At 47.8% G+C, this 27,816-nt stretch overlaps 2 protein-coding genes across 2 annotated transcripts in view; one reads left to right on the top strand and one right to left on the bottom strand.

The window, feature by feature from the left end:
* Positions 1-856: 856 nt before the first annotated feature.
* LOC122198384 (platelet-derived growth factor receptor-like protein) lies at positions 857-10,514 on the top strand. Its single transcript, XM_042903004.1, has 6 exons — positions 857-914; positions 6,509-6,839; positions 7,612-7,763; positions 8,012-8,305; positions 8,760-8,899; positions 10,446-10,514. The coding sequence occupies exons 1-6, from the start codon at positions 857-859 to the stop codon at positions 10,512-10,514; spliced, it is 1,044 nt and encodes a 347-aa protein (XP_042758938.1).
* CCDC69 (coiled-coil domain containing 69) overlaps positions 8,733-27,816 on the bottom strand; it is a 35,492-nt gene continuing 16,408 nt past the window's right edge. The window contains exons 3-9 of the mRNA XM_042948799.1: positions 27,079-27,185; positions 26,473-26,560; positions 16,653-16,726; positions 15,555-15,656; positions 14,965-15,084; positions 13,948-14,045; positions 8,733-13,199 (exon numbers count right to left, since the gene is read on the bottom strand). Of these exons, the coding sequence (XP_042804733.1) occupies positions 13,022-13,199; positions 13,948-14,045; positions 14,965-15,084; positions 15,555-15,656; positions 16,653-16,726; positions 26,473-26,560; positions 27,079-27,185 (767 nt within the window). The 3' untranslated portion in view covers positions 8,733-13,021. The remainder of the gene's footprint in view (positions 13,200-13,947; positions 14,046-14,964; positions 15,085-15,554; positions 15,657-16,652; positions 16,727-26,472; positions 26,561-27,078; positions 27,186-27,816) is intronic.

Here is a 27,816-nt window from a genome sequence, read left to right as displayed (position 1 = left end):
AAGCCATCCAGACGCCCCCAGAAAATTATTTTTTATATAAATACCAACCTTTAGAGCAAGAGTTGACCAACGTTTTCTGCAACGGGCCAGACGGTAAATATTTTGGGCTCTGTGGGCCACGCGTCTCTGTACACAGCTGGGTGGTGGTGTAAAAGCAGCCTCAGACAGTACGTACCGGAGTGAGTGTGGCCGTTTTCCAATGCTGCTTGATTCACGGACACTGAAATTTGACTTTTATATCATTTTCGTGTATCGCCAAATATGGATTTTCAGCCATTTAAAAATGAGAAGTGCCTACTTTGGCTGCGTGCACACTTGAAACTGGGACTCGTGAAGGGTTCCATATGTATATTGTTTTCAATGTGAAGCCATTCTTTGCTCAGGGCTGTGGAGAAGTGGGCTGCAGCCCACGGCTTTGGTCCTGCCAGCCCCTGCTTTAGGTCTAGTTCAGGCCTCACCCCCTCCTTGCCACACTCACCTGCTGTGTCCTCAAGTAGTCCTGTCCTTCAGGCCCTGTCATGACCCTTCTGTGACCTTCAGCGGCCCCTCCGGCTGCCTCCCAGCTCTCCCCGTCTGCCCTTGAGGACACTCCCCTCCTGGCTGCACAATTGTTTTTTTCCTGAGCAGGGCTCTGAATAGCTCCATTCACCTGGGCGGGGGGAACCCAGAGAAAGGAATTTTGTTTGGAGTCCTAGAGAAGCCAGGACTTTGATTTACCATTGAAATCAGTCCCCCTCACTTCTCCCCACCGCTGCCCCCATCCCTCGTCCCTGGCCACTTCCCTGCTCACACAGCCCCAGCAGTCCCTCTCCTGCAGTCTCTGTGCCACATCACCTTGGCTCTAGTTCTCTGCACAATGGTCTCCCGAGCCTGCTGCTGGCTGTCCTGGTGCCTGCTCATCTGTGTCATTTCAGGTATGGACATCAATCTCGAATCTTTTTATTCCCCGGGGGTCCTGAGACCCCCCTCCTTGTCTCTGCCTTTCCCAGGAGTACCCTGTTCACAGCATGGTGGGGACGGGGACAGTGAGCACTGGAACCCCTAAGCTCAGCTTATCCATGGACTGTCTGTGCCGTCTCGGCAGGGTCTCCTCTCTGAGCTCTGCTCCCCCATCTGCACAATGACAAGGATGGACTGCGTGATCTTGCAAACCCCTTCCACACCCCTGTGTGTTACATGACCTAAGGTATGGGAAACAATCTGCACAGCTCCCGGGTGCCCGCTACTTTTCAGCTCAGATCGTTGTCATCCCCTCCAGGTCCCGAGATGAGACTTGACATCTTCACGACTTTTCCTGGGTGACTTGTTGGCTTGGCAAACCCAGAAGCTGCAAAGCTAAGGATGTCTAGATGGCTCCCAGAGAGCCACTTCCCCCACAGCCCAGCGGTGCTCATGCTGGGAGGTGGAGCCTCTCCTGAGGAAGATGTGTTTGCAGCACCCTCCCGGAGGTCCTTTGGGGCCCTGATTCTGCCAGCACAGCCCCAGCTGGGGGGGGGGGGGGCACTCTAACCCAGCCCATGGTTGGATTTCAACTCCAGATCATCCAGATCAAATAGGATGCCAGACACAGAACCCAGAGATACCTCCAGCCGGCTGCTCTAACGACAGCCTATCAATGAGGGCGATCAGAGAACCGGCAGGTACCCCACACCCTCTCTTATCCTGCCCTCTGATTGGCTTGCTTCTGCTTCCTGGAAGGACTCTATCTGTGGAAGTCTGGCTTTGAAAGCCTTGGCTTTACATTTGCATTTGAAAAAGTTTACTATTTGTGGTAGGCAGAAAAACAGCCTCCGGAGATGTCTCCGTCCTTATCCCCAGAACCTTACAAGGCAAAGAGGCATTAAGGCTGGAAATGGAATCAAGGTTGCGAATCAATTGACATAGGGAAGTGGTCCTGATTATCCATTCATTCAGGTGGCCCAATGTAATCCCAAGGGGCGCCTGGGTGGCTCAGTCGGTTAAGCGGTTAAGCGTCCGACTTCGGCTCAGGTCTCGATCTCTCAGTTCGTGAGTTCGAGCCCCGCGTCGGGCTCTGTGCTGACAGCTCAGAGCCTGGAGCCTGCTTCACATTCTGTGTCTCCCCTCTCTCTCTGCCCCTTCTCTGCTCATGCTGTGTCTCTCTCTGTCTCAAAAATAAATAAACATTAAAAAAAATTAAAAAAAAAAGCCTCCTTGAAAGTACAGGAGGGACTCAGAGGAAGAGGCAGGGCCACGCTGCTGGCCTTCCACGCTGGCTCGAGGAAGATTCCATCCAATAGTGCTGGCTTTGAAGATGGATAAATGGGGCCATAAGCCAAGGAATCTGGGCAGCCTCTAGAAGCCAGAAAAGGCAAGGAAACAGATTTTCTAAGAGTCTGCAGGATTGCATCCTGCAGACACCTTGATTTTAGCCAGCGAGACCCACTTTAGACTTCTGACCTTCAGAATCGTAAGACGATAGATAAATTGATGGGTTTTTAAAAAAATGTTTATTTATTTTTGAGAGAGAGAGATCAGGCTAGGAGGAGAGAGACAGACAGACAGACAGACAGAGGATCCGAAGTGGGTTCTGTGCTGACAGCAGACCGCCTGATGCAGGGCTCGAACTCACAAACCATGAGATCATGATCTGAGCTGAAGTCTGAGGCTTAACCAACTGAGGCCACCCAGTCTGAGGCCACCCAGGTGCCCCTAAATTTGTGCTGTTTTAAACTACTAAGTCTGTGGTAATTTGTTACAGGGACAATAGGAAATGATACACTATTCTTGACAACAGCAATTTATTGAGCTTCTGTTATAAGCCAGGCACTGCACTCAGTGTTTCACATATATTATCTCATTTAATATGATAACAGTCCTGCAAGGCAGGTGTTTTTGTTCCCATTTCCTAAATGAAGAAAATGGGGCTCAGAGAAATTATATGACTTGGCCAAGGTCACACAGCTAGCTTGTAGTAGAGCAAAGATTCAAAGCCTAGCTCTAAACCTCTGGCTCTAAAGTCCATCTTCTATGAACTCACCCAGGCTCCCCACCCCTTGTCTGGAGTGGCCTAGATAACTCCTTAGAGAATCTTTGTTTTAGATGCCAGACTGCAGTGTTCTAGGTCACCTCATTAATATACTGAGCCTAGCTGTTCTCTCTGAGGCTTAGTTTCTCAACCTGTAAAAAGGGGATGATAATGCTTGCTGGGGACACTTTTTGGGCTATAGCAAGGATTAAACCAGACAGTGACTTGGAAAAATTGTCTGTGAACTAAGTGCTCTCCCGTGTAAGAAATTCAGAATAAACCTACTGCCAAACTAGCACAACTTCCCCAAACCATTGCAGTACTCTATCCCTCCAGGGCCAGGCAAGGCCCCCAGGATAGATGTCCCCACCAGGGAGACCTTTTACATCGTTGTGAAATAATAGAAAATAAATATATTGATCTCCGCCCCTAGTTCCTGGCACAGGGCTCCTAAAACCTTTGCAATTTCCTAAGTGGTAAGAACACTAGGAACATGTTTTGTTCTAATATTTGCCCTTGACCCTGGTTCCTGACACAGAGTTCCTAAATCTCTTCCTAAATCTGGGTGATAGGAGTGGCTTTTGTTCTAATGAGGTGACTGCCGGTGGACTCCTGGAGAGCTTCAGGGAGGGGGCTGGACACCAGAAAGATCTAGCCATGAATAGAAGCTTGGAACTTTCAGGGCCACCTCGCATCCCCCAGAAGGGGGAGAGAGAGGGTCTGGAAACTGAGGTGATGATGGATCGTGCCTCTGTGATGGAGCCTCCATAAAAACCCCCAAAGGGTGGGGTTTGGAGAGCCTCCGGGTTGCCGAACACGTGGAGGTTCTGGGAGACTGGTGCGCTGGGAGGGGCCATGGAAGCTCCACCCCTCCTCCCGCACCCCTTGGCCTACGGACCCCTTCCACCTGGATGTTCATCTCTACCCTTTGTCATCCCCTTGTATAAGAAACCAGTAAACATAAGTGTTCCCCTGAGTTCTGTGAACCATTGTAGCAAATTATCAAACCCCCAAGGGGGTCGTGGGCACCCTGACTTATAGCTGGTCGGTCAGAAGCACGAGTGACAACCTGGGACTCGAGATTGGCATCTGAAGTGGGGGAAAGGGCAGTCTTGGGGACCTTAAGCTGGGGGGTCTGATGCTCTTTCCAGGCAAATAGTGTTAGACCTGACTTAAGTTGTGCAATACCCAGATGGTGTCTCGGAGAACTGCTTGGTGTGGAAACCCCCTCCCCCAGTCTGGTGTCAGAAGTCTTGTGAGTGTGGTAGTCGTGTGAGCGTAAATGACACACACACAAGAGATGTGTAGTTTTTTCTTAACAGTTGTGAAAAACAGAGGACTCAGGTTTAAACGTGGTGGTTAGGTTTCTTTCTTTATCTTGTCTTGCTTTTACCCTTTGGTACCTGTGTGTGTTGATGATGGTGGTTTGGGGCCATTAAAAAAAAAAAAAAAAGACAATCGCTAAACTCCATTGGGATCTTCTCTGTTGCTGCTGTCCAAACATTATATCCACCGCTTGCCCCTGTCCCCTGCTCCCCCATGATGGATGGGGTAGCCTGAGGCTTTTGGAACTGGTGAAATAACCCATCATGTGGGAGGTTTTTTTAAGTTTATTTATTTATTCTGAGAGAAAGAGAGAGAGAGAGAGAGAGAGCACGAGCGGGTAAGTAGACTCTGAACTGTCAGCACAGAGTCTGACGCGGGGCTCAAACTCACAAACTGTAGGATCATGACCTGAGCGGAAATCAAGAGTTGGACGCTTACCCGGCTGAGCCGCCCAGGCGCCCCTGACCGTGATGGTTTAAGAAGAGGTGTGTGATGTGTGTCAGACTGGAAGCAAGAAGACCGGTTGGGTTCCTACATCAGCAGACTAGATGAGGTCTGACCAGGATTTGGACGGGGTGGTGACAGCAGTGGGCACGACGAGAGATTGTGTCTGGGAACTATCAGGACGGAGAGTAAAGAGCCTCAGAACTTGGTACGAATTGCACAGCCCTCTCTGTGTGAAGAGACGGTTGGGCGCTGGGGTAGTAGGCAGGCACAGGAAATGACTGCTTCCTCTTCCACAGGGAAGAAAAGTTAGGTCAGTGGTAAGAGCTGAAGATAGTGGGTCTGAAAGGTCTTTTTAGCAGGGACAGCCATTCAGCCCTAAGATATGCTGCCGGGGGTGCCTGGGTGGCTCAGTCGGTCAAGCGTTCGTTCGATTTCAGCTCAGGTCATGGTCTCGTGGTGCGTGAGTTCGCGCCCCGCATCGGACTCTGTGCTGACAGCTCAGAGCCTGGAATCTGCTTCAGATTCTGTGTCTCCCCCTCTCTCTGCCCCTCCCCTGCTCATTATCTGTCTCTCTCTGTCTCTCAATAATAAATAAATGTTAAGGGGGAGTGGGAGGGAGGGGAAAGTGGGTGATGGGCATTGAGGAGGGCACCTGTTGGGATGAGCACTGGGTGCTGTATGGAAACCAATTTGACAATAAATTTCATATTAAAAAATTTTTTTTAAAAAAGATATGCTGCCGGTGAAGCTACCATGGGTTCTGGAGCCAGACTGACCTGGGTCAGAGTTACAGGTCTCCCACTCCTTGGCACAGTACTGGGGGAAAGTGAGCTTCTGTGAGCCCCAAAGTCCTCATCTGTAAAATGAGAATAATACTTTGCAGTCATTAAGAGGATGAAATAAAAAATATATATATAGACAGGTACAGGTACGATCCCAGAAACACTGCAGGCACCATCAATGGTAGCTCTGGAGTGGCCTACATAACTCCCTAGGGAATCTTTGTTTTTAGATGCCAGGCTGCATTTATTTATTTATTATTTAATAGTGCTAAATACCGAGCTCCTCATCACTAGACATACCTAAGTGCAGATTAAGTGACCTTTTTTGGAGCATGCTCTAGAAGGGTTTGAAATATTGGTGGCCACTTAGATAAGAAAGTTCCTCTCCATGGCCCCCCCACCCCCCGCAGTTCCATTTCGAAGGAACTCATTCTAAGGAAGCAATCTGATCAAAGGTGTGTAAGATGATTATTGCAGAACTATTTTGGCTGAGAATGCAGAAAACCCCAAATGCCCAGCAATGAAGAAATGAATCATCATACATCCCTACCATGAAATACCAAGCAATTGTTTGGAATATTTTAGTATACATGTTTATTGACATGGAGTGATAATCACAACATATTACTAAGTGAAAATGTAGGTTATTAAAAATATGTGTTATCCTGTTCCATTTTATTTTTTGACCATTTCTTCAAAATATGTGCATTAAAAATGGAAAATTGGAAAAATATGCTTTAAATACTCATGGTGGTTATCTCTGGATGGTAAGTTTTGGGGCAAATTTAACCCTTTTTCTCAGGTTTGTCTGTATTTTATCATAGAGTGAGGATTACCTTTGTAGTAGTAATAAGCATAAAGGGTAACAGAGCTCTGAGGTTCTATCAACTGCTGGGGTGAGGAGAGGACCCCATTTGTGATGAACAGTGAAAGCTGGTGACCCCAAACCCATCCTGTCTCTCCACAGCTGAAGTCCAGGAGCATGGCAGAACTCCCAAGGCTCAGAAAAAGAGAGGCTTCAAAGCAGCCAGCCCTGGAGAGGTGAAGCCCCCAGGAGCCCCAGGTGGGAAAAAACCCGAAGCAGACCTCAGCCAGAAGACCCTGCAGATGGAGGCTGCAGCCCCAAGCCTCCCAGCCTCCTCCATTCTGACACTGGTGTTAGGGAGGGGCCGCTTCCAGAAGGTGGGGGACTCTCTTAGCCTGCGGGCTGGGGATCCCCTGGAGCTTCGCTGCCGGGGGAAGGTGGTCCACTGGAGGGTGCCTGTATACCTGGAAGAGGAGGGCAGGGAACGCCTGAGGTATGCAATGGAGTAGCTCCTCTGACTACAGGCATCTGAAAGAAACAGTGAGATGGGCTCACGAGACCCACCAGTTGCGGAGCGGTTTAACAGAATGAGAGCCATGGCTTCCCACAATCCGGGATGTCAATTCTGGGGGCAGCAAATGGTGCCTGCAGGGAGAAAGGTGGCAGTAGTACGGGGGACAGGCTGTCTGACCTATCTGTGCCGGAACGTTGGGCTGAGACGCCCTTATGTCAGGGATGCCGTCATAGGGGAGGCAGAAATGAAGGCAGAGTTGACCCCACCAGCATCGCTCACCCCAGGTTCCAGAAGCAAATCAGGCAGAGGCTGGGACATAAAAGGGTTCAGGAGATTTGTCCACCTTTTCTCAATTCAGCCTCTTAGGGTGAGATTTCCTGGAACCCTGCCTCCTTTAGGGGGTAGAGTCGCTTAGAGGGCATTTACTGGCCTGAAGAGCGAGACACAGGGAAGGAGCCAAGGACAACAAAGGAGTTTGGGGGATGCCGTTTGCGATGCCATTTGCGATGCAAGGACAAGGTCTGTGAGGGGTAGATGGACCAATCAGAAGATGTGCATGAGGCCAGAGAGACAGGCGAGCAATCGGCAAACCCTTACAGCCTAAGTGGGGAAGGGAGAAGACTGAGTGGGCCATGTGATGAAAGCTGGGGAGGGGGACTCTCAGACGACTCCACGCTGCTCGCTAGGTGTCCCAGGCCATCTCCGTCTCCTGCCTGCCTCACCCTGGCCCAGCCCCACACCTGTCTTTCAGAATCAAGCACTTCAGCCGTCACAGCCAGCTGCAGCTGGTCAACTCCACGGGCGCGGACACGGGGGAATACAGCTGCTGGGCTCAGCACTGCCAGGATGGCGAGGGCGCAGAAGGAGAGGCCTGCCGGGGAAAGACCTTCATCTTCTTCACAGGTGCCCCGGAGTCAGGTCTCCAAGAACGTCAGTCAAAATGACAAAGCTGGAACTAGCAGGCTGGTCTTCAGCTGTCAGTCTTAGAAGCCCTTACCAGAGAGGAAAAAGCACCCCAGGGCAGGAATGGGCAGGGAAAGAGGGATTTTAAGTCCCCGAGACAGACCTCATGTTCATGGGCGGTGGTAGAGCATCAGGAAACAACGAATCTGTGCCAAGCTCATTCGTCTCTCTCCCTCCTTCCTTCCCAGACCCAGAGGAGCTCTTTGTCCCCACCGAGGATTATTATAAGGTGGTGCAGTTGCACAGCCATCAACCAGTCCTGCTTCCCTGCCAGGTGACCAACCCTCTGGCCCACGTGACACTGCATCGGGAGTTCCCCCCGGAGGAAGTCCCAGTGGATGGGATAGACATCTCCTTTGACGTGAAGAAGGGCTTCACCATCCACTGGCCCCGAGCTTCCTTGGCTGGAGCCCTCTTCTGCTTGGCCAGCCTGGGCGGCTTGAGACAAATTTCTACCAAGTACATGCTGATCTACATCAAGTGTGCGTGGGCCTAGGGCTGGGGTGGGTGGGGCGAGGGAGGATATGGGGAGAGATACCTCTTAGGGACTTCAGATTTGAGTTCTGTGGATCACGGAACGCTGACCAACCAACCAGCTTTCAACAACACCCCATGTAGTCAACCATCTTGTCCAGACAGGCAGCCAGTCAGCCAGCCATTGGTCGACACTGCATCAGTGCAGGCTTTCTGTCCATCCACTCATTCTCAATCATGTCACACTATCCCATCCATCCATCTGCCCTCAAGCCAACCATTCCATTCATCCATCCTCCATTAGATCACCGGTTCCATCATCTACCCATCCCCTGTCAATTCAAGCACCCCAACCATTCCCCTCTGGGACCTTACTCATTCCACCCATTCATTTCATTCAATGGTTCCAACAATCAGTTCAACATGTTTGTTCCCATTTCTCTCCCATCTTCTCCATGGCAGACCCGTCATCCTCCCCCAAACCCACCATCCAAGCTTCAGCAACATCAGTCCAACTGGGAGAGAACTTCAGTGTGACCTGCACGGCTCTGGGTGAGCCAGACATTGCTGTGGACTTTATCTGGGAATATCCAGGGCAGAAGGTAAGCCGAGGGTAAGAGGAGGCTGTGTGTGTGTGTGTGTGTGTGTGTGTGCATGTGTGTGCGCGCACTGACGGGGTGTGGGGCAGGAGCATGGGGGTGAGGAATTAGGAGGAGGGTCAGGAGCGATCATGACAGAGTGGAACCACTGCTTGACTGAGATTCAGAGGAACCTGACACTGCTTCTCTGCGTGACCTTGGGCAAGTCACTTCCCTTTCCTGGGCCACAGTTTCCTCATTTGTTAAATAGAGCTACTTCTCAGGCTACTGTATAAAATTCGTTCCTTTGTTAATTTATCCAATTACGGAGCACCCACCACAGGCCAGACACTGTGCTAAGTGCTGAGACCACAAGGATGAGGCGAAAAGAGATATGGCTTCTGCTGTCTGCAAGCTTACAGTGGCAAATGAACACGGTCATCAAGAGAATACTAAGTGCTACCCTGAGGATATGACAGGACGGATGTGATAGCACCTTAAGATAGAGTCAAGGAGTCTTCTCTGAGGTGACATTTGAGTTGAGACCAGACTGGCCCAAATCTCATGAGAACAGAGCCGAGGCAAGTGCTCAGTCCCTGTGGCCAGTGTGTGTATAATAAGAGATGAACAAAATACATTAGCAACTGTCTCCTGGGCATCTGCCGTGGGCCAGACCTTCCTAAGGGGTTGTTGGAGAGGTGATAGTGATGTTCCTTCCTCTCAGAGAACTTAGCCCCACAGCCCGCAAACATCTGGAGAGCACCTGGGTCAAAGAGCAGATCCACCAGCACTGAAAACTTCAGGAATTCTTAAAAAGCCTTCCTGGAAGAGTGGGATTTGACATGAGCCTCGGAGGGTGGGCTGGACCCAGCAAAGACAAGGTGAAGGTGAGCTCCCCAGAGGCCTTAGGAGGGAACGAATGGGGGATAATCCTCCCATTTGTCAAAAATGGAAACTGAGACCCAGCAAGCGGTAAAGAACACACTCATGGTTGGGAGACATGGCTTCGCTGTGCTAGCATTTCCCCAAACATGTTCCTTGGAATGGTAGCATACCAGAAAGTCCAGCCCCAACCTCCCAAAAAAGTGCTTTTAGGAAAACACTGCCTCTAATAACCATCGCCTGCCTCGGAGATTCAAAACTCACATGCACATGTGACAGACTCAGTGGCCGGAGTCTCCCCAGTTTAATTTTACTTGACTCAGTGTTTCTCAAACAATTTTCATAATAGAACCCCACCTCCCCTTCTCTGGGGAGGCAGCACCCATTAACAACCCCACAAAACCAGAGTGCCGCAAAACCCACACCGCGGGGTGCTGCTCCCAGCCAAGTCACTTCCTGTATCTCCTTGAGTAGGAGAGGAGACCCCAGCTTCTCCCCAGGGACTTGAGAAGCCCACATTTCCCACAAAGAACCTGGCCTTTCAGGTGTTCTGATATATGTGTGTGACCTTGGGCGAGTCACTGTCCCTTTCCCTGAAGGGACACAGTACCTCTTACTTGCCTGCTGGTGCCTAAGTCAGAGACGACACCTGGGGTAGCTGATGGACAGTTATGTTTTGTCCCTGCAGCTGGGCCGACCCCCCTACGTCAGCGAGTGGGCCAGTGTCGTTCGCCAAGAGGGCCAGGTACAGCAGTAGGCAGGGAGTACCCTGCATGTGGAAGAGGCCCGGGCTGGGGACTCTGGCATCTACACCTGCAGGGCTACCAACCTTCAGGGCACGGGGACTGCCACCACCCGCGTCCGTGTAACCAGAAGCTCTCATGTGTCCCCTGCCCCTTCCTAGCTCTGTCCCTGGCTGCAGGCATCCTGGTGTGGAGCAGCGGGCAGAAACAGGGGTAGGTAACTGTGTGAACCTTGGTGTTGTTATGCCAAGCCGTTGTCCCCTGCAGAGCAGAAAGAGCCTTTGCACTGACCCCTGAGACTCTGCCCACCCATGACCTCTTCTAATGGCCAGCCATCGCTCCAACATCGGGCCCCACTCCAAGGCTGGGCAAAGCTAGGGCCAGTGGGGTACCAGAAGTCCAGGAGGGAGTACAGAGTCACTGATGAGTCACCCAAGCCCAGACCATACTCCTCAATGATTCCTGCCACTGGCAAAGGTCCTCAGAGAGGAGCTACCTCCTCCCTGTTCCAGGAAAACAATGGGGCCAGATAAACACAATACCATTGTTTCCACGGCTTGTCTGCCCCAGTGTGAGGCCACGACTGCGGTTTATCTCCTTGCATCCACCATAGGTTACTTGAGGGAAACCCTGCTCCCCATGACTTGCCCCTTCTCCAGCCTGGCCCCTCTCAATTAAAACCATGCTCTCTAAAGTGCATTCTGCAGCCTGAAGTGCTTAGGCTGGGGTAGAAAATTGGTCACAGGAGTTTAGAAAATGCTGGACACTGCTTCCTTCTTGGAAATTTGTAGTGCACATTACCATATTAAAGGTTCTGAGAAGTCCTGCACTTTGCAGATCTGTTTAACTGGACTGAATCTAGAGTTTCTCAAATTACTTGGCCATCGATTCTTTTCTTGGTCATGCCTATTAATGTGCAATGAATGAGTGTATCCCAGACAAGCTTTGGGAAAAGTTGCATGAAGAACTATGTGTGCACTTCTCTCCAGAGCTGTTCCCAAGGCTCCCAAATAGATAACTTGTTTTCCTATGGCTGGAGAAACAGCTCAGCACTCCTCTAGCCCTACTAGGGGAGAAATGGAGAAACAGTCGCATCTGAACTCCCAGAACTACACATGGCTAAAGACCAGACCATATCTAGGGGAATAAAGAAGGCAGTCTGGGATCTGGGATGATGGAGGAAACCTCCGTTCTACTGGATTGTCTTTTCTTACTTGCTGGCCTGGGGCCTGGGGCTATTGCTGAGGGATCTCAGGCAAGGCCCTCTAGCTCCTGTGATCTGTTTGCTCTGCTGCTGAAGAGGGATAAGAACCGGCTTCAAGGATCTTAGGCAGATGAGAGGAGGGAAGTGTAGCTGAGAGCACTGAGTTAAAATGCTCTGTGCAGGGGAGGGGTTATCATGATGGCATCCAGATGACCTGAAGCTTCCTGAGAAGAACAGTAAACCCACAGACGGTCTGGGCTGGACAGGCATGCTGAGGTTGGTTACTCTAGCTGCCCCTCTGCACGGATGGGGAAGCTGAGGGCCACATTCCGGGGTCCTGGCGCCTGGCATTAGGGGTGGTAGAAGGAGTCAAGATAGGGAGGAGTAAGAGAGGGACCGGAAGTGAGTGGGGCAGGTAGAGGTCAGAGGAGAAAGACTAAGTCGCACATCTGATCCTTCCAGAGCCTGGGGAGAAAAACAAGCACAACGCGCAAAGAGCTGGATGACAGAGGAGGTCCTAGTCCTTGTTTTGGGGGCCCCACTCCCCACTTTGGTTTCCTTGTCGGTATAGGGATGAGGTCCCAGCTCTGCGTGTACCCGGGTGTCACTGAGACTGAGGGACCAGGAGGGCTGAGGAGTTGCTCTGGCTTAACCCCTGGGCTGAGCAAGACTCCGGGACCGGGAGCAGTCGCCTGCCCCACACCATACCCAGCCCCAGCCCCAAGGGCCTGCAGTGACCCCCTTACCAGCAGCCTGCCTTTCCCTGTTGATTCCCAGGGTGTGGGCCACTTCCTTTCTGGTCCCCCAGCCCCTGGTCTGAGCCTCGCACCGTCCTAGAATGGGGCACTGTAGTGACTCAAGTATCATTCGCTGGGTTCCCCTGGCTGTTTTAGAGGAGAGGTAACCTGAGGCTGAGGGAGGGCCCGACCAGAGGTGGGAACATCTCGGGGAGGGGGGGAGCTGACAAGTCAGGACCAGTGGGTTGTCACTTCTTCGTCAGATGGCCTCAGTGGCACTGGCTGCCCCTGGGAAAAGCTCGGGACTTCCCTGATTTGGACGGAGAGAACTGGGAGGGATGGAAGGACTCCTCTTTGCTTGTTTCCTGGGCCAACTCAGGGGAAGGTGCTTCTAGGGCCTCAAAGCCCGGTGGGTGATCCTGCACGGCCCAAGCCCTCAGGGCTCCCTGGGCTCGTACCCTGGCTGCCCATCTCGCTCCTGCCCTCCGCCCCTCCTGGGCATGGAACGAGAGGCCCCCGCTGTCTTCTCTGGTAAATCCTCAAGAGGGCGCTGTGACCACAGGCGTCCTGGCCCTGCGTCCTAGCTGGCGAGGAAGGAGACCTCGGTGGGGGTGACGGAGGCCAGAGGGAAGGCGGGGGAGGCGTCCGCCCCGAGGACCCGGTACAGCAGCTCCTCCTTCTCCTGCTGGAGCTGTCGCCGCAACTGGCACTCCTTCTCCAAGGCCTCGCGGGCGAGAAGCAGGTCCTCCGAGAGCTGCCTGTGGATGGAGATGGGCCGACGTCGCCAGGGGGAAGCAGCCCGACAGCGGCCGCACAGACCAACCCATTCCTCTGGGAGGCCTTCCTCGGATGGGCCGCCAGCCCGCTCCAGGGCCCCCACCGCCCTGTCGTCCTGTCGTCTGCCTGTGTGCAGGAGGCCATTCATTTGATTGGCTGACAGTGGAGCCCGGCCCTCCCAGGCAGACAGCTCCGGGTTCAGATCTGCCCCACTAGTTTAGCTGTGTAACCTTGGACAAGTTATTTACTCTTGACAAATTTCAGCGTCCTCATGGGTACAATGGGACTGATCATAGGAGGACCCAGCTCTTTGAGTAATTATGACAATTAGGTGAGACCATATGTAAAGTATTCAACGAATTATGTCTGACCCATGAGGCAGGCTCTCATTTACTAAGCCTTTCGAACGAGTTCATTCATTCATTCATGTACATTCATTCATTCATTAGGTCACCTCAGCTAGAAATTTCCTGTCCCCTCTTCCTGTATTGGGCTTTGCCGTGGAGCCTGCTCAGCCAGGATGGGGACAGATACCAGTCAGGGCACTGAGACAGGTTTCTAGGCAGAGCTGGGTCCCTTGGGATTCTTGACTCCCATTTTCTTGACATTCCCCAGAAAGGCCTGGGCCTACCTGCCAATCCATTCCCCAGGCTTCTCAGAGACCCTCCTAAGTAGAGATTTTGGCCAAAAGGGTGGGGGTGGGAGGAGAGGAGGCAGGGAGGCAGCTACCTTGACATAACCATCTGGTTGCGGCCCCGGACATGGAGCTCCTCATTCTCCTGCTGCAGTGTGGTGATTTTTTCCTCCAACATCAGATTTTTTTCTTTCTGCAACACATCAGAAGGAGCTCAGAAAGCCACCCGACTCACATGGCACAGTGTGTTTCGTCACCTCCCTCTTATCTGTGGTCACTGAAAACACCGACTCATTCTGGACTAGATGTTACATTTCGTGAGGCAATGAGATTACTTAAAAAAATGTATGTAACTAAGGAGGGGACACAGGGTTGCCAACTTTCGATTTTGCCACATGAGATGTAGGAGAAGAACACAGCCACTCCCACGTAACATTTCCATCAGTTCATAAGAGAATGGATATTTTTGGTTCTCCCAAAGTCAGAAGGATATAATCTATATAAATAAAATTACGTGTGTCTGTTATACTATTCCACAAGCGTGGTTGAACAGAATTCCCAGGGACTCTCTGAGACGGGCCTGATTAGAATGTAGGCTGTGTGGTACACGCGGGTGGGGAGACTCCTTCCAGAGCAACATCATCTCTGTTTGGACTCAGCCCCGGGTTCCCAAGGCCTCCCTTCTCCTGGAGACAAAGCCATCTGTGTGCCCAACGCCCACCACTCCCCAGGCCTGTCCTCGCTCACTCTGGCCTCCTACGTCGATCCGATTTTTCAGCCTCGGCTTCTTCCCCGGCCCTTGCCTGACAGAGGACATCTGCCAGCCCCTCCTGATTAGCCAGGTTACCTGCCCTGGTGTCACCCAAGCTAGGGAAACATGAATAGTCAAGAAAAGCACAGAGGCCCTATGAGAAGGAGCCACTGCTTGACCCGGACTGGCCACAGACAGGCCACAGCCATCCCAGCATGGAAGGCAGGTCAAAGCTGGGGTGGACCAGGCTGGGGCCTCCTCAAACTGCCTTCCCTCCACACACTTTACAGAGGAAATGCCCGGAAAACAGAAGCCCGAGGTGTATCTTCCCAGCACCCCCCCCCGCCTTCCAGTCACACACCACTGTTTCCATGAGGATCAGCCGCTTGTCCAGCTCACGGATACGCTCGTTCTTCATCTCGATGACAAAGTGTAAGCTCTCCAGTTCCTGCTCCCAGAACTGGTTGGGGCTTCCGTAATCCTAGATGGGGACACGAAGTGATCTCACCAGACCAGCAGGGAGAGAGGGGCAGGGGCTACCTGCCTCTTCCCCATTGTGCCTCCAAATCACTGTTTGCCTCTCACATGCTGCCTCCTTCTCTTGGCTCACGGTAAGTGCTTACTATGCGTGATCTCATTCTAGCCTAATGACGCCCTTCGAGGCAGGCCCCACTACCACCCCAGCTGAGGAACCGCAGCGCCGATCGGGTAAGTCACTCACGCTAAGTGGTAGGTCAGCTCTTTGCACCTCGTTCCTCCTGAATCCAGAACCTGAGCATTTTACCATCCCCCCTGTGCTCTAAGTCTTTCTTTCCCCGCAGTGACATGAGGACCCTGTTTCTTCCAAGCTCAGGTCTTAGCCCTGGCCTTGAGGAAGGCCTGGCCTTTCCTGCTGCCCAGACCCTGACCTCCCTGGAGATTCAAGAAGGAAAAGTATTCTCTGCCACCCACCTGGATGTGCTTCTTATAGTCTCGGCTCAGAATGGACTCTTCTACCCTCTTCATCTTGGCCTGGAAGACCTCCAGCTGTGAGGACAGTCCATCAATGGTCTCCTGGAGAAGGGAGTGGGAGGGAGATGGTCAAAGCCTGGTTCATAAAGGCTGAAGGTGGACTTCTGTGCATCCCGGAAAGGGGTCAGTTTAGGATTCTTCCATCTATCTTCACTCTGTCCTACCCAACAATGCAGGCTTGGTTTGCTTCAACCATTGCCTGAAACACGCCAGCCCTATCTCTCGTCATAGAGCCTTAATGGCTCCCCATGCCCTTGGGGACAATGTCCCGGTGTTTGAGGCTGGTGCTAGCTTGGCATTCAAAGCCCAACCATACCAGGCTCTGCACTTTCCCAGTCTTCCCTCTTGCTGCTCCTGCGGCCAGGCATCACACCAGTCCTTCTGCCGCTGGGTACATTCCTGCCTCCTACTCTCCCTTGTCAGGAGTTTCCTGCTCCCCAACCTTGCCCATTACCTTCAGGATAGAGCAGGGCTTCGATATGGCCCCCAGACCCCACAGTTTGGCCCTCGCCTCCTGTCCAACCTCAGCTCCCTCCCACTCATACCCTTCACCCCAGGCATCTTGGACTTCTTTCAGTTCTACACGTACTCCATATTTCCCTCTCCTCTCCAAGTCTTTAAGCACAGTTTTGTTTTGTTTTGTTTTGTTTTCTGCCTAGGGCATCCTTCTTACCCTTCTTCATTTGAAGAATTCCAATCCATCCTTCAGGTTCCAGCTAAGATTTCATCCCTCTGGGAAGTGCCTGACCTGACAAATTGGCTCAGACACCTTCCTTCGTGCTTCTGCCTGCCAGCCCAGTCACACTGTGGTGCCCAGTCCGTGAGGTCTCTAAGATCCTCCAACAGTCCTTAGAAAAACAGGCCAACCCTAATCTCAGAGCGAGTCCTCTTGAGCTGAGAGCCCAGTCGCCACGTGGAGGGGCTGGATACACGGAAGACACTCGTCCCTGTCCCTCACACCTTAAGTGGAGGCCGTGCTGTTTTCCCGCAGGCCCTTCCCTCCCCTGGCAGAGTCTGCCATGGCCCAGCTCTTCTCACCTGCAAGGTTGCCTTGGCCTCCTGGAAGGAGTGGGTGAGGGCTTCCTTCTCCTGCTCGTGTGAGGCCCGGAGGACTGCAGGGAAAGGAGACCTTTGTGAGCTCAGATACCCTATAGCTTTCTGGCAGGCGCCATGAGGGCGGGAGAACCCGCATGATTAGCAGGGCCCCCCAGGGGCCGGGGGTCTGGGGACGGTCTTATTCAATCTTTGTTTGCTGGGCTTGCAGCTGTGCCAGAAATATAGGAGATATTTAACAAAAGCTCATAGAAATGGAAACAAATTATATCCTCGGAGGAATTGTGAACCCTACCAGATTGTGGGGCCACCCACGCCTCACTGAGGCCAAGACCCCAAAGATCCTGCAGCAACCTTGTTCATTTTGTTCACCACGCCATGGACCGTGCACAGAGCCAATGTTTTACAAGCTGGGTTACCCAAACTTTGAAACCGTTAAATCATCACTCATCAAACCACTGGCACAAAACTGCAGTCAGTACCTTTCGTCCGGGGCCGGGAAATCTACCTTGTCCTGATTCTGCTTCTTCACAACTGAGAAACCTTGTGAAGATCACCTCGAATACCTAAAAGTCCCATTGCCTCAACTGTGAAGTGAGTTGTCACTAAGGGATGGCCGAAGGATGGCATGAGAAAAGGATACTCAAGGGCTTTCCCTTGATTGATTCCCCCAAATCAATATAGTTTTATTTATTTATTTATTTATTTATTTATTTATTTATTTATTTAGTGGCATGTGTGTGTGAGCAGTCATGTGAGGAGCAGAGAAAGAGAGGAGAGAGAACCCCAAGCAGGCCCGGTGTGGTCAGCAGGAGGTCCGGTGCAGAGCGTGACCTCATGGTTCACGAGATTGTGACCTGAGCTGGTCTCAAGAGTTGGACTTGGTCAGGCTAAGCCACCCAGGTGCCCCAGTATAGTTGTATTTATTATCCCTCCTCCTTTGTAGAGCTCCTTATGGAAAATTCTACCCTTGTCTCCGCTGAAAGAAGACAACTGAGAAGTGACCAACCAGTGGGCGGGATGGGAAATAGGACAGAGAGGACAGGGAAAAAAGAGCTTCATACGACCAAAGGCCCAGGTATACATGGGCCTGCGTCACAGTGGGCAGTGACACACACACACAAAAACAGTGTTCAGTGACATAAACGTGTCAGAGCTGTCAAAATGGAAAAGATCAGCTGTTTGAAACCTACAGGCTAACTTTTTCCAAATCACGGGCCTAATTTGTTAATTTGCCTATTAAGACGGGTTCTGGGGGCGCCTGGGTGGCTCAGTCGGTTAAGCGTCCGACTTTGGCTCAGGTCACGATCTCACGGTCCGTGAGTTTGAGCCCCGTGTTGGGCTCTGTGCTGATGGCTCAGAGCCTGGAGCCTGTTTCAGATTCTGTGTCTCCCTCTCTCTCTGACCCTCCCCCGTTCATGCTCTGTCGCTCTCTGTCTCAAAAATAAATAAAAAATTAAAAAAAAAAAAAAACCTTAAAAAAAAAAGACGGGTTCTGATTCCAGGTAAGATGGAAAATGTAAACTCCATATAGTTTGTCCCACTGAATGTAGCTATGAAACCTAGACAGACTGAATAGAGTAGTTATTTGCAGACTGCGAAAGGTAAATGGTAGCAGGCAGAGGGGGCAAGAAGACCAGAATTCAAAGTACCACGGAACCAATAGTCTGAAACAAGACTCAGAATCGTATGTATTCACATTATTTCAGAATATAATACAAAATTACTCAGCATACGAATCCAAACAGCAAAAGCAGGAAAATCTTAACTTGGCTGAGGAAAGATATTCAGCAGATGTCAACACTGTGATGCTACAGATGTTGGAATTATTAACAGAGACTTTAAGGCACCCGATACAAAAATGCTTCATGATCTGGGCGCCTGGGTGGCTCAGTCGGTTGGTCGTCCGTCTTCAGCTCAGGTATGATCTCATGGTCCGTGAGTTCAAGCTCCGTGTCAGGCTCTGTGCTGACAGCTCAGAGCCCGGAGCCTGCTTTGGATTCTGTGTCTCCCTCTCTCTCTGCCCCTCCCCCTCTCACACTCTGTCTCTCTCTCACTCTCAAAAATAAATAAACATTAAAAAAAATTTTTTTAATATAAAAAAATTCTTCATGAAGTAAGGGTGAATACTCTTGAAAAGCATGGAAATATAGAAAGCCTGAGCAAACACATAGAAGCTATTAAAAAGAACCAAAAGGAAATTTTAGAACTAAAAAATGTGATAAATGAAATTTAAAAATTTCCTGGGTGGGCTCAGTAGCAGAACAGAGATGACATAGGTAAAAGCCAGTGAACTTGAATATAGATCAATAGAGATTATCTAGTCTGAACAACAGAGAGATAAAACGATTGGAAAACAATGAACAAAGCCTCAGGGACCCATAACACAATCCGGAAATGTCTAACATTCGTGCATCAGAGTCTCAGAAAGAGAAGAGAGAGAGCATAGTACACAAACCGTGTTTGAAGAAAGGATGGTTTGAGTGCTTCCCACATGTGGCAAAATATAAACCTACAGATCAAAGACACTCCCTGAGCCCCAAAGAAAGCAAACTGAAAGTAATCCACACCCAGGCACATCATTTTTGAAAACTAATAACCAAGAAAAAAATCTGGAACAGAAGCAGAGAAAAACAGTGCATTACTTAGAGAAAACAACAGGGAGAATGACTGTGGATTTCTTATCAGAAACCTTGGAGAGGAGAAAAAGTAAGAACGTAAATAAGAAATAAAAATGGCTGAAATAAAAGAACGGTGAATCAAGAATCTGATAGCCAGTGAAAATATCCTCAGGAAAGAAGGTGAAATAAAGACATTCTCAGATGAAAAAATACTAAAATAATTCCTCACCTGCAGACCTTCTAAAAGAATTGCTTAAGGAAATGCTTCAGACAGAAAGCAAATGATACCAGAGGAAAACTGGAAACTTCAGGACTATAGGAAGAGCAACCAGACTGGTAAACACCTGGGTAATATTCTTCTTCCTCTTCTTCCTTGTGCTCTTTAAACTACTATTGGTGGTAAATCAATGTAAACAGTGTAACATTATCTGATGGGGCATTCAGTGTATGCAGATGTAATACCTAAGACAAACACAACAAAAAGGAGAGAGGATTGGGACTTACGCAATAGTAAACTTTCTGCATTCCACTCGACATGGCAAAATATTAATTCTGGGGGCACCTGGGTGGCTCAGTCGATTAAGCGTTTGACTTCTGCTCAAGTCATGGTCTCATGGTTCGTGGGTTCAAGCCCTGCGTCCAGCTCTGTGCTGACAGCTCAGAGCCTAGAGCCTGCTTTGGATTCTGTCTCCCTCTCTCTGCCCTTCCCCTGCCTGTGCTCTGTCTCTCTGTCTCTCAAAAATAAATAAAAATTAAAAAAATTTTAAAATATTAATTCTAAGTTGTCTCTTAAGTATTTTGTAATTCTTAGAGCAAAGAATTAAAAAAAGAGAACTATACAGGAGATATAATTAAAAGACCATAGACAAGTTAAAGTGGAATACTAAAAACATTCGAATACTCCAAAATAAAGCAGGGAAAGGAAAGTAGAGGATAAAAACAGAACAACCAGAAAGCAAATACAAAAATGACAACCTAAATCCAACCATATCAATAACAACACTAAATAATCTAAATATCCTAAATAAAAGATAGGGATTGTCAGAATGGATCTTAAAAAAAAAATACCCCCTTGGGGCGCCTGGGTGGCTCAGTCGGTTAAGCGGCCCACTTCAGCTCAGGTCATGATCTCGCAGTCCGTGAGTTTGAGCCCCAGGTCCAGCTCTGTGCTGACAGCTCAGAGCCTGGAGCCCGTTTCAGATTCTGTGTCTCCCTCTCTCTCTGACCCTCCCCTGCTCATGCTCTGTCTCTCTCTGTCTCAAAAATAAATAAACGTTAAAAAAAAAATTTAAAAAAAAAATACCCCCAACTATGTGCTATTTAAAAGAAACCCACTTTAAATATATGTCACAGGTAGATTAAAAGTAAAAAGGTAGAAAAAGCAATATTAATCAAAGGAAAGCTGTGGTGGCTGTATTCATTTCAGATGAAGTGCACGTAAGAATAAGGAATATTACAGGGATGAGGAAGGTCATTACATAATGATAAAGAGGTCAATTCTCCAGGAAGGCATAGTAATCCTAACTGTTTATATACATAACAAAGGAGCTTTGAAATATATGAAGCAAAAACTAACAGAACTGAAATGAGCAACAAAGACACAATTATAGTTGGAGACTTCTATGCTCTTCAGTATTCATTAGAAAAAAGAAGCATAAAATCAGTAACAATATAGAAGAACTGCACACTGTCAACACACTGATTTCATTAATTTATAAACTACAACCTGACAGCAGCAGAATACACATTTATTCAAGTGCACATGAAACATTCACAAGATAGACCATATCCCGAGTTATAAAACAAACCTTAACAAATTATCAAATGAGCAAAATACAAACCATGTTCTCTGACCATAATGAAAACAAACTGGAAATCAGTCACAGAAAGAGAACTATAAATCTCTAAACACTTATGAGTGTTTTGATGAGCCAAAGAGGAAGTCTCAAGGAAAACCAGAAGATATTTTGAATTGAACAAAAATAAAAACACAAAACATCAATCTGTGGGATGCAGATAATTCAGTGCTTGGGGTGGGGGGTGATTTATAGCACTAAAGCCTTATGTTAGAAAAGGAGAAAGATCTCAAATCAACAATCTAAGCTTTTAGTTTAAGACACCATAAAAAGAAGAGCTAAGTATAAAGCAAAAAAAAAAAAAAAAAAAAAAAAAGGAGAAGGAAGGAAATAAACAGAAATCAATGAAATTGAAAATAGGGGGAAGAAATCAATGAACCCAAAAGCTGGTTTCTGGAAAGGATTAATAAAATTGATAAACCTTAAGCAAGACTGACACAGAAAAAAGAGAATACACAGCTACCAATATCAAGAAATTAAGAGGGAATACCACCAAAGACACAGAAGATATTTAAAATAATAGTAAGAGACCACTACGAGCAATTCCAGGCATATAAACTCTACAACTTAAATGAAATGTACCAATTCCCGAAAAAACTACAAACTACCAAAATTCACCCAAGGTAAATGCATAACCTGGGCATTCCTATTACTGCTAAAGAATTTTAATTTGTACTTAAATACTTTCTGGATAACAAATGTGTGAGAACAGTTGATTTCATTCACAAATTCTACTGAACATTTAAAAATGATATAATACCAATTCTATATAATTTCTTCCATAAATGGAAGAAAATGGGACATATCTCAACTCATTCTATGAGGCAAGTCATACTTTAAAACTTGAACTGGGCAGATGGTACAGAACAATTGCCCTCATGTACACAGACACAAATATCTTCAGTAAAATATTAGCAAATCAAATTCAGCAACATATAAAAAAGAGTAATAATAGCAGCATGACCAAGTAGGGCTTATGCCAGGAAGGCAAGGCTAGTTCAATATTTGAAACTCAAATCAGGGGCACCTGGGTGGCTCAGCTGGTTAAAGTGTCTGACTCCTGATTTCGGCTCACAGTTGTGAGATTGAGATTCTCTCTCTCTCTCTCTCTCTCTCTCTCTCTCTCTCTCTCTGCCCCTCCCCCCACTCACATGTGTGTGCACTCTTGGAAGGAAGGAAGGAAGGAAGGAAGGAAGGAAGGAAGGAAGGAAGAAAGAGAGAGAGAGAGAGAAAGAAGGAAAGAAAGAGAAAGAAAGAAAGAAAGAAAGAAAGAAAGGAAAGAAAGAAAAGAAACTCAAATCAATGTAATCCACCATATTAACAGTCCAAAGAAGAAAAATCACACCATTATAGGGGTCATAGATCTAAATGTAAAATGTAAAACCATACAAATTTTGGAAGACAACATAGAAGATCTTTGTTACCTGGGGTTTGGCATAGAATTTTTAGGATACAACACCAAAAGCATAATCAATACAAGAAAAAAAAATTGGAATTCATCAAAATTAAAAGCTTTGCTTTGTAACATACATTGTTAAGAAAATGAAAAAAACAAAACAAAACAAAACAAAACAGGGGCACCTGGGTGGCTCAGTCGGTTAGGCATCCAACTTCGGCTCAGGTCATGATCTCACAGTTCATGAGTTCAAACCCCGCATTGGACTCTGTGCTGACAGCTCAGAGCTTGGAGCCTGCTTCAGATTCTGTGTCTCCCTCTCTCTGCCCCTCCCCTGCTCACACTCTGTCTTGCTCTCTTTCTCAAAAACAAATAATAAAAACATTAAAAATAAATAAAAAATAAAATAAAGAAAACTTCAAGAAATACACAGATTATTAAAAAACAAAAACACCACTTGTTTCTTCCAGTTATCTGTATACCACACCCCAAACAAATAGAATCCTGTATTTCCCCTCCCACTATGCTTTTGTTCATTCATTTAATACACATGTATGTACCACCTTATATAAGCCAAGTGATTTAGAAATAACTAAGAAAGAATTCTGACTGATGGGAAGAATTCAAGATAGGCAGTCCCTTCTCCTCTGGGGTTTTTACAACAGTAACATTTTCTTATCAACCTATCTATTATGCTAAAAAATAGTATCAAAGCAATGCACAGACAGCAAAGCTGCTTTCCTACAATAGCATCATGAGGTGGGGAAGGTACACTGTAGAGATACGGAAAATGAACTGAGATTCAAGGTAGATTCTAGAGATGTAGAAACTGAACTGAAGTTGAGTGACAGGCCCAGTATCACACAGCACATTAGAATTAAAACATAACTCTTCAAATTCCCAGGGTGAGGGCTTCAATTCCATTTCAAAACATTTTGTGCTAATGTTGCAATATGTTTCAAGAATCTTAAAAGTGTTCAGACCTCTGTTCTAGTTATTCCATTTCTGGGACTCTAAGGACATAACATGAAATGTCTGCACAGATTTATGCAAAAGACTTTCGGTGCAGTGTTACTTACAGTAGTTAAAATCTAGATGTCTAGACTCACGGGAAATAAGGAAAACCATGTATGCAGTGGTCTAACCTTTATAAACGTTTAGAAGCAGCATGATTATTTGGAAACATGTTGGAAACAATGTCAAATGGAAAGAACAGGATCTTAACATTGTACATACAAAATAATCCTAACTGTATTTTTTAATTAAAATTTTTTAATGTTTTATTTATTTTTGAGACAGAGAGCATGAGCAGAGCAGGGGCAGAGAAAGACAGAGACACAGAATCCAAAGCAGGCTCAAGGCTCTGAGCTGTCAGCACAGAGCCCAATGTGGAGCTCAAACCCACAAACTGTGAGACCATGACCTGAGCCGAAGTCAGACGCTTAACTGACTGAGCCACCCAGGCACCCCAATATCAGTGCATAGCCTGATGCAGGGCTTGAAGTCACAAACGGTGAGACCATGACCTCAGCTGAGGTCAAGACTCAGAGGCTTAACCGACTGCGCCACCCAGGCGCCCCCTAACTGTATTTTAAAAGAGAGTTCTGGGGAAAGATCATGCAAATACTGATGAATAAAAGAAACACCAGTATAGCATTTTCTAGGTCTGTTTCAATAGTGTCAAAAATACACGCAACCTTCGCCAAAGAAGATACACAAGTGGTCAAAAAGCACATGTAAAGATGCTCAGCAAAACTAGGCATTAGGGAAATGCAAATCAAAACCGCAATGAGATACCACTCCACGCCTCACTAGGACAGCAATAATAACAACAGCAACAACAATGGAAAATAGCAAGTGTTGGCAAGGATGTGGTGCAATTGGAACCCTCGGGCACTGCTGGTGGGAATGCAAAGTGGTGCAGCTGCTGTGGAAAACAGGTTGGCGGTTTCTCAAAAAGTTAGCATAGATGTGCGTATGACCCAGCAATTCTACTTCTGGACAGACGTACACCCAGAGAAACTGAAAGCAGGTGTACAAGCAGGTGCGTCTGCTAGTGGCACAATGCACAGTGGCCAAAGGGCGTCCAACCAATGAATGGATAACAAAATGTGGTGTGTCCAGGCCAATGATAATAGAATATTATTCAGCCATAAAAAGGAAGGGAGTAGCTTTTAAAATGGGAGGGGAAAAAAGAACTGTAGTGCAAATGTAATGTGCACCATGGATGCACCCGGAGACATTATGCTGGGTGAAGAAAGCCAGACATGGGGGTCACAGATGGTATGATTCCATTTATTGAGCATCCAGAATGGACAAAACCCATGACCGGAGAGTGGATCAGTGGCTGCCAGTGAGTGGATCAGGGGCTAGGAGGTTGGGGAGGTGCAGGGAGTGACTGCTTGGTGGGTATGAGATTTACTTTTAGGGTAACGGGATGGAACGGGATGGGGTGATGGGTTGCTGGGCACTGTGAAGGTACTAAGTGTCACTAATGGTAAGTCTTGTATGTATTTTACCCATATATATATATATATATATATATATATATATATATATATATATGGGTATATATATATATGGGTATATATATATATATACCCATATATATATATGGGTGTGCGTATAGATACAGATATAGATATAGATATAGATATAGATATATACTTTGCCACACCAACTCTACCAGAATGTTTTTTGAAAGATAAAATCATGAATGTGGCAAAGATTTTACAAAACAGAGTTCACTGTGTAAGTATCATTGCTATTATAAACAGTGGCAAAAGTTTGAAATTACCTAAATGCCTAACCAATGGGGCTCAGTAAATGAATAAGGGTATGCATTGGAATGCTGTGCAGTTGCTAAAACTTATATTACAGAAGTTTAATGACAAGATGTTAATACCATTCAAACAGAAAAATCAATTTATCTCCTCCCCCCAATGTATATGTGTGTGTATAGAAGAATATCCCAGGTGTATACAAACACACACACACACACACACACACACACACACACACACAGAGTGAAAGGGATCTATATTAAAGGGGTAACAGTGACTAGTGACTGGTTCTGGGTAGAATTGTACACAATTTTAATTTTTGCAATAATAAAATAAGTACTAATTATTATTTGCTAAGTATCTTATGAAATATCAGGCACTGTTCTAAATTTTACCTATCCATCTATTTGTCTAACAAATCACTTAATTCTCATAAACACCCTAGGAATGAGATTAACTAAATTTTTCAAGGTTGCACAGCCAGTAAGAGGGGAAGCGGGGATTCAAACCCAGGGACTGTGGCTGCAGAGCCTGAGATCTTAACCACTATGCTATAAGATCGTATTGTTTAGTCCATAGATTCTAAATTTTCTATCACTGTTACATCACATATAAAAGGAAAGAAAGCTATTTGAAAAAAATAACTAACCATATAAATAACCTAACCATAAAATTTAAGAGCTGTCATCGTTGTAGGGAAGGAATATGGATATTTAAAAATTCTCCTATTTGTCTAGATTTTTCAAATTTCCTTTAAGGAATATGAATTGCTTTTAAAATTTTAAGGGAAAAAACGTCTCAACTAAGGTTAAACAAAGCATGGTGTCAGAGTTTTAAAGCCATTCCTGAAAGGACAATTCCAAGGATACCGAAGACTCCAGTGCGGAGGCAGCCAACTGCTTGTGGACCAGAGGCAGGAGGGGACAGCCAGAGGTAGGAGGAAAGGACCAGAGGCAGGAGGGAGGGGCCAGTGAGAGAAGGGAGGGGCCATAGCAGGAGGGAGGGGCCATTGGCAGGAGGGAGGGGCTACAGGCGGGGGGAGGGGCTAGAGGCAGGAGGGAGGAGGCAGTGGGAGACCACCTGTGAACTCGGTGAGGGCGCAAGAAGGACCCTTCTACATCTATGCTAGTGAAGCATTTCCATCCTTACCTTGCAGTGCCTCCTCATGCTCTGCCTCCAGGGCTCTTTGCTGTTCATCTAGTTTCTCTCGAAGCTCCAGCTCCCTCTCCTTCTCTACCTGGGGACAGAAAGTGGTAAGCAGCGTGAGATTGAGCAGGTTCAGCACAGCCTCGCTTATCCACTCCGGGAACCCTGGAGCTTTGCAGAGGCTGGTGATCAGAGTCCCACCCTGTCGTCTACGTGATGGGGACAATCTGAGTTCAGAGAGGGCACGAGGCCTCCAAGACACAGCAGATGTGGCTGACTTTGCTTCTTTAGGGCTTAGAAGGGGGCTCCTAGAGAACCGTCTAGGTGGAAGGCAAGTAGGGGTCTTCCAACCCTGATGCCCGCTCCAGGCAGGAAGTCTTTCTACTGCATCAGAGTGTTTCCTGACCTTTCATTGCATATAATGTACATAACATGCAAGCAGTTACAAATATTTATTCAAAAGATAAAGGACTCCCTTCTTGGTAATGGAGTAAGAGATACTTACAACAACAAAATCAAAAGTTGGTCCTCACTCTGGGACTTAGCGAGGTTAGCTGAGCAGGAGGTTTTCCTGCTCAACACAGGTGGGGTTGTGTCACCTGGACTTACCTGTTGTGCCCATTTCTTCCTGTCCTCTTCGTGTTGCTGGAGAATTCTGGTTATATCCTTCTGGCACCGCTCAGCCTCCTCAGATGCGCACAGCTGGACAGTTGTGGCTGTGAGTGAGGAAGCAAAAAATGCACACAGAGCAGAGGAGAAGCCAGGGTCCGGCAGAGAGGATGTGGGAGGCCAGGGCTAAGGGATGATAACTCCAGTGTCCACCTCAAGAACAGTTTCAGTTGGGAGATCAACCTCCAGAGGCCCCCCCAACCCCGCACATCTCTCTGGCTTGGGAGACCCTCCTTAGTGCAGGAGCCAGTGGGCTCATTTTGTTGTCCTCTAGGATCTACAGCAGAGCTGGTAACTTGCAGGACAGACTCAGCCCATAAAGGTGCAATTTGCTCTACAGCAGAGCTGGTAACTTGCAGGACAGACTCAGCCCGTAAAGGTGCAATTTGCTCTAGCTAATATCTAAATTTAAAAAATAATTAGTTGCAGGGTGCCTGGGCGGCTTAGTCGGGTAAGCGTCAGACTCATGATTTCGGCTCAGGTCATGATCTCGTGGTTCGTGCGCTCGAACCCCTGCATCAAGCTCTGTGCTGACCATGCGGAGCCTGCTTGGGATTCTCTCTCTCTCCCTCTCTCTCTCTCTCTGCCCCTTCCCCGCTCACGCTGTCTCTGTCCTCTCTCTCAAAATAAATAAGGAAATAAACATTTTTAAAAAATTAGTTGCTGAGGTTTACTAAC

The sequence above is a fragment of the Panthera leo genome, chromosome A1, assembly GCF_018350215.1.
Source record: "Panthera leo isolate Ple1 chromosome A1, P.leo_Ple1_pat1.1, whole genome shotgun sequence".
Lineage (NCBI taxonomy): Eukaryota > Metazoa > Chordata > Mammalia > Carnivora > Felidae > Panthera > Panthera leo.
Note: the sequence above shows the minus strand (reverse complement) of the source record. Positions and strands in the feature narration are given on the sequence as shown.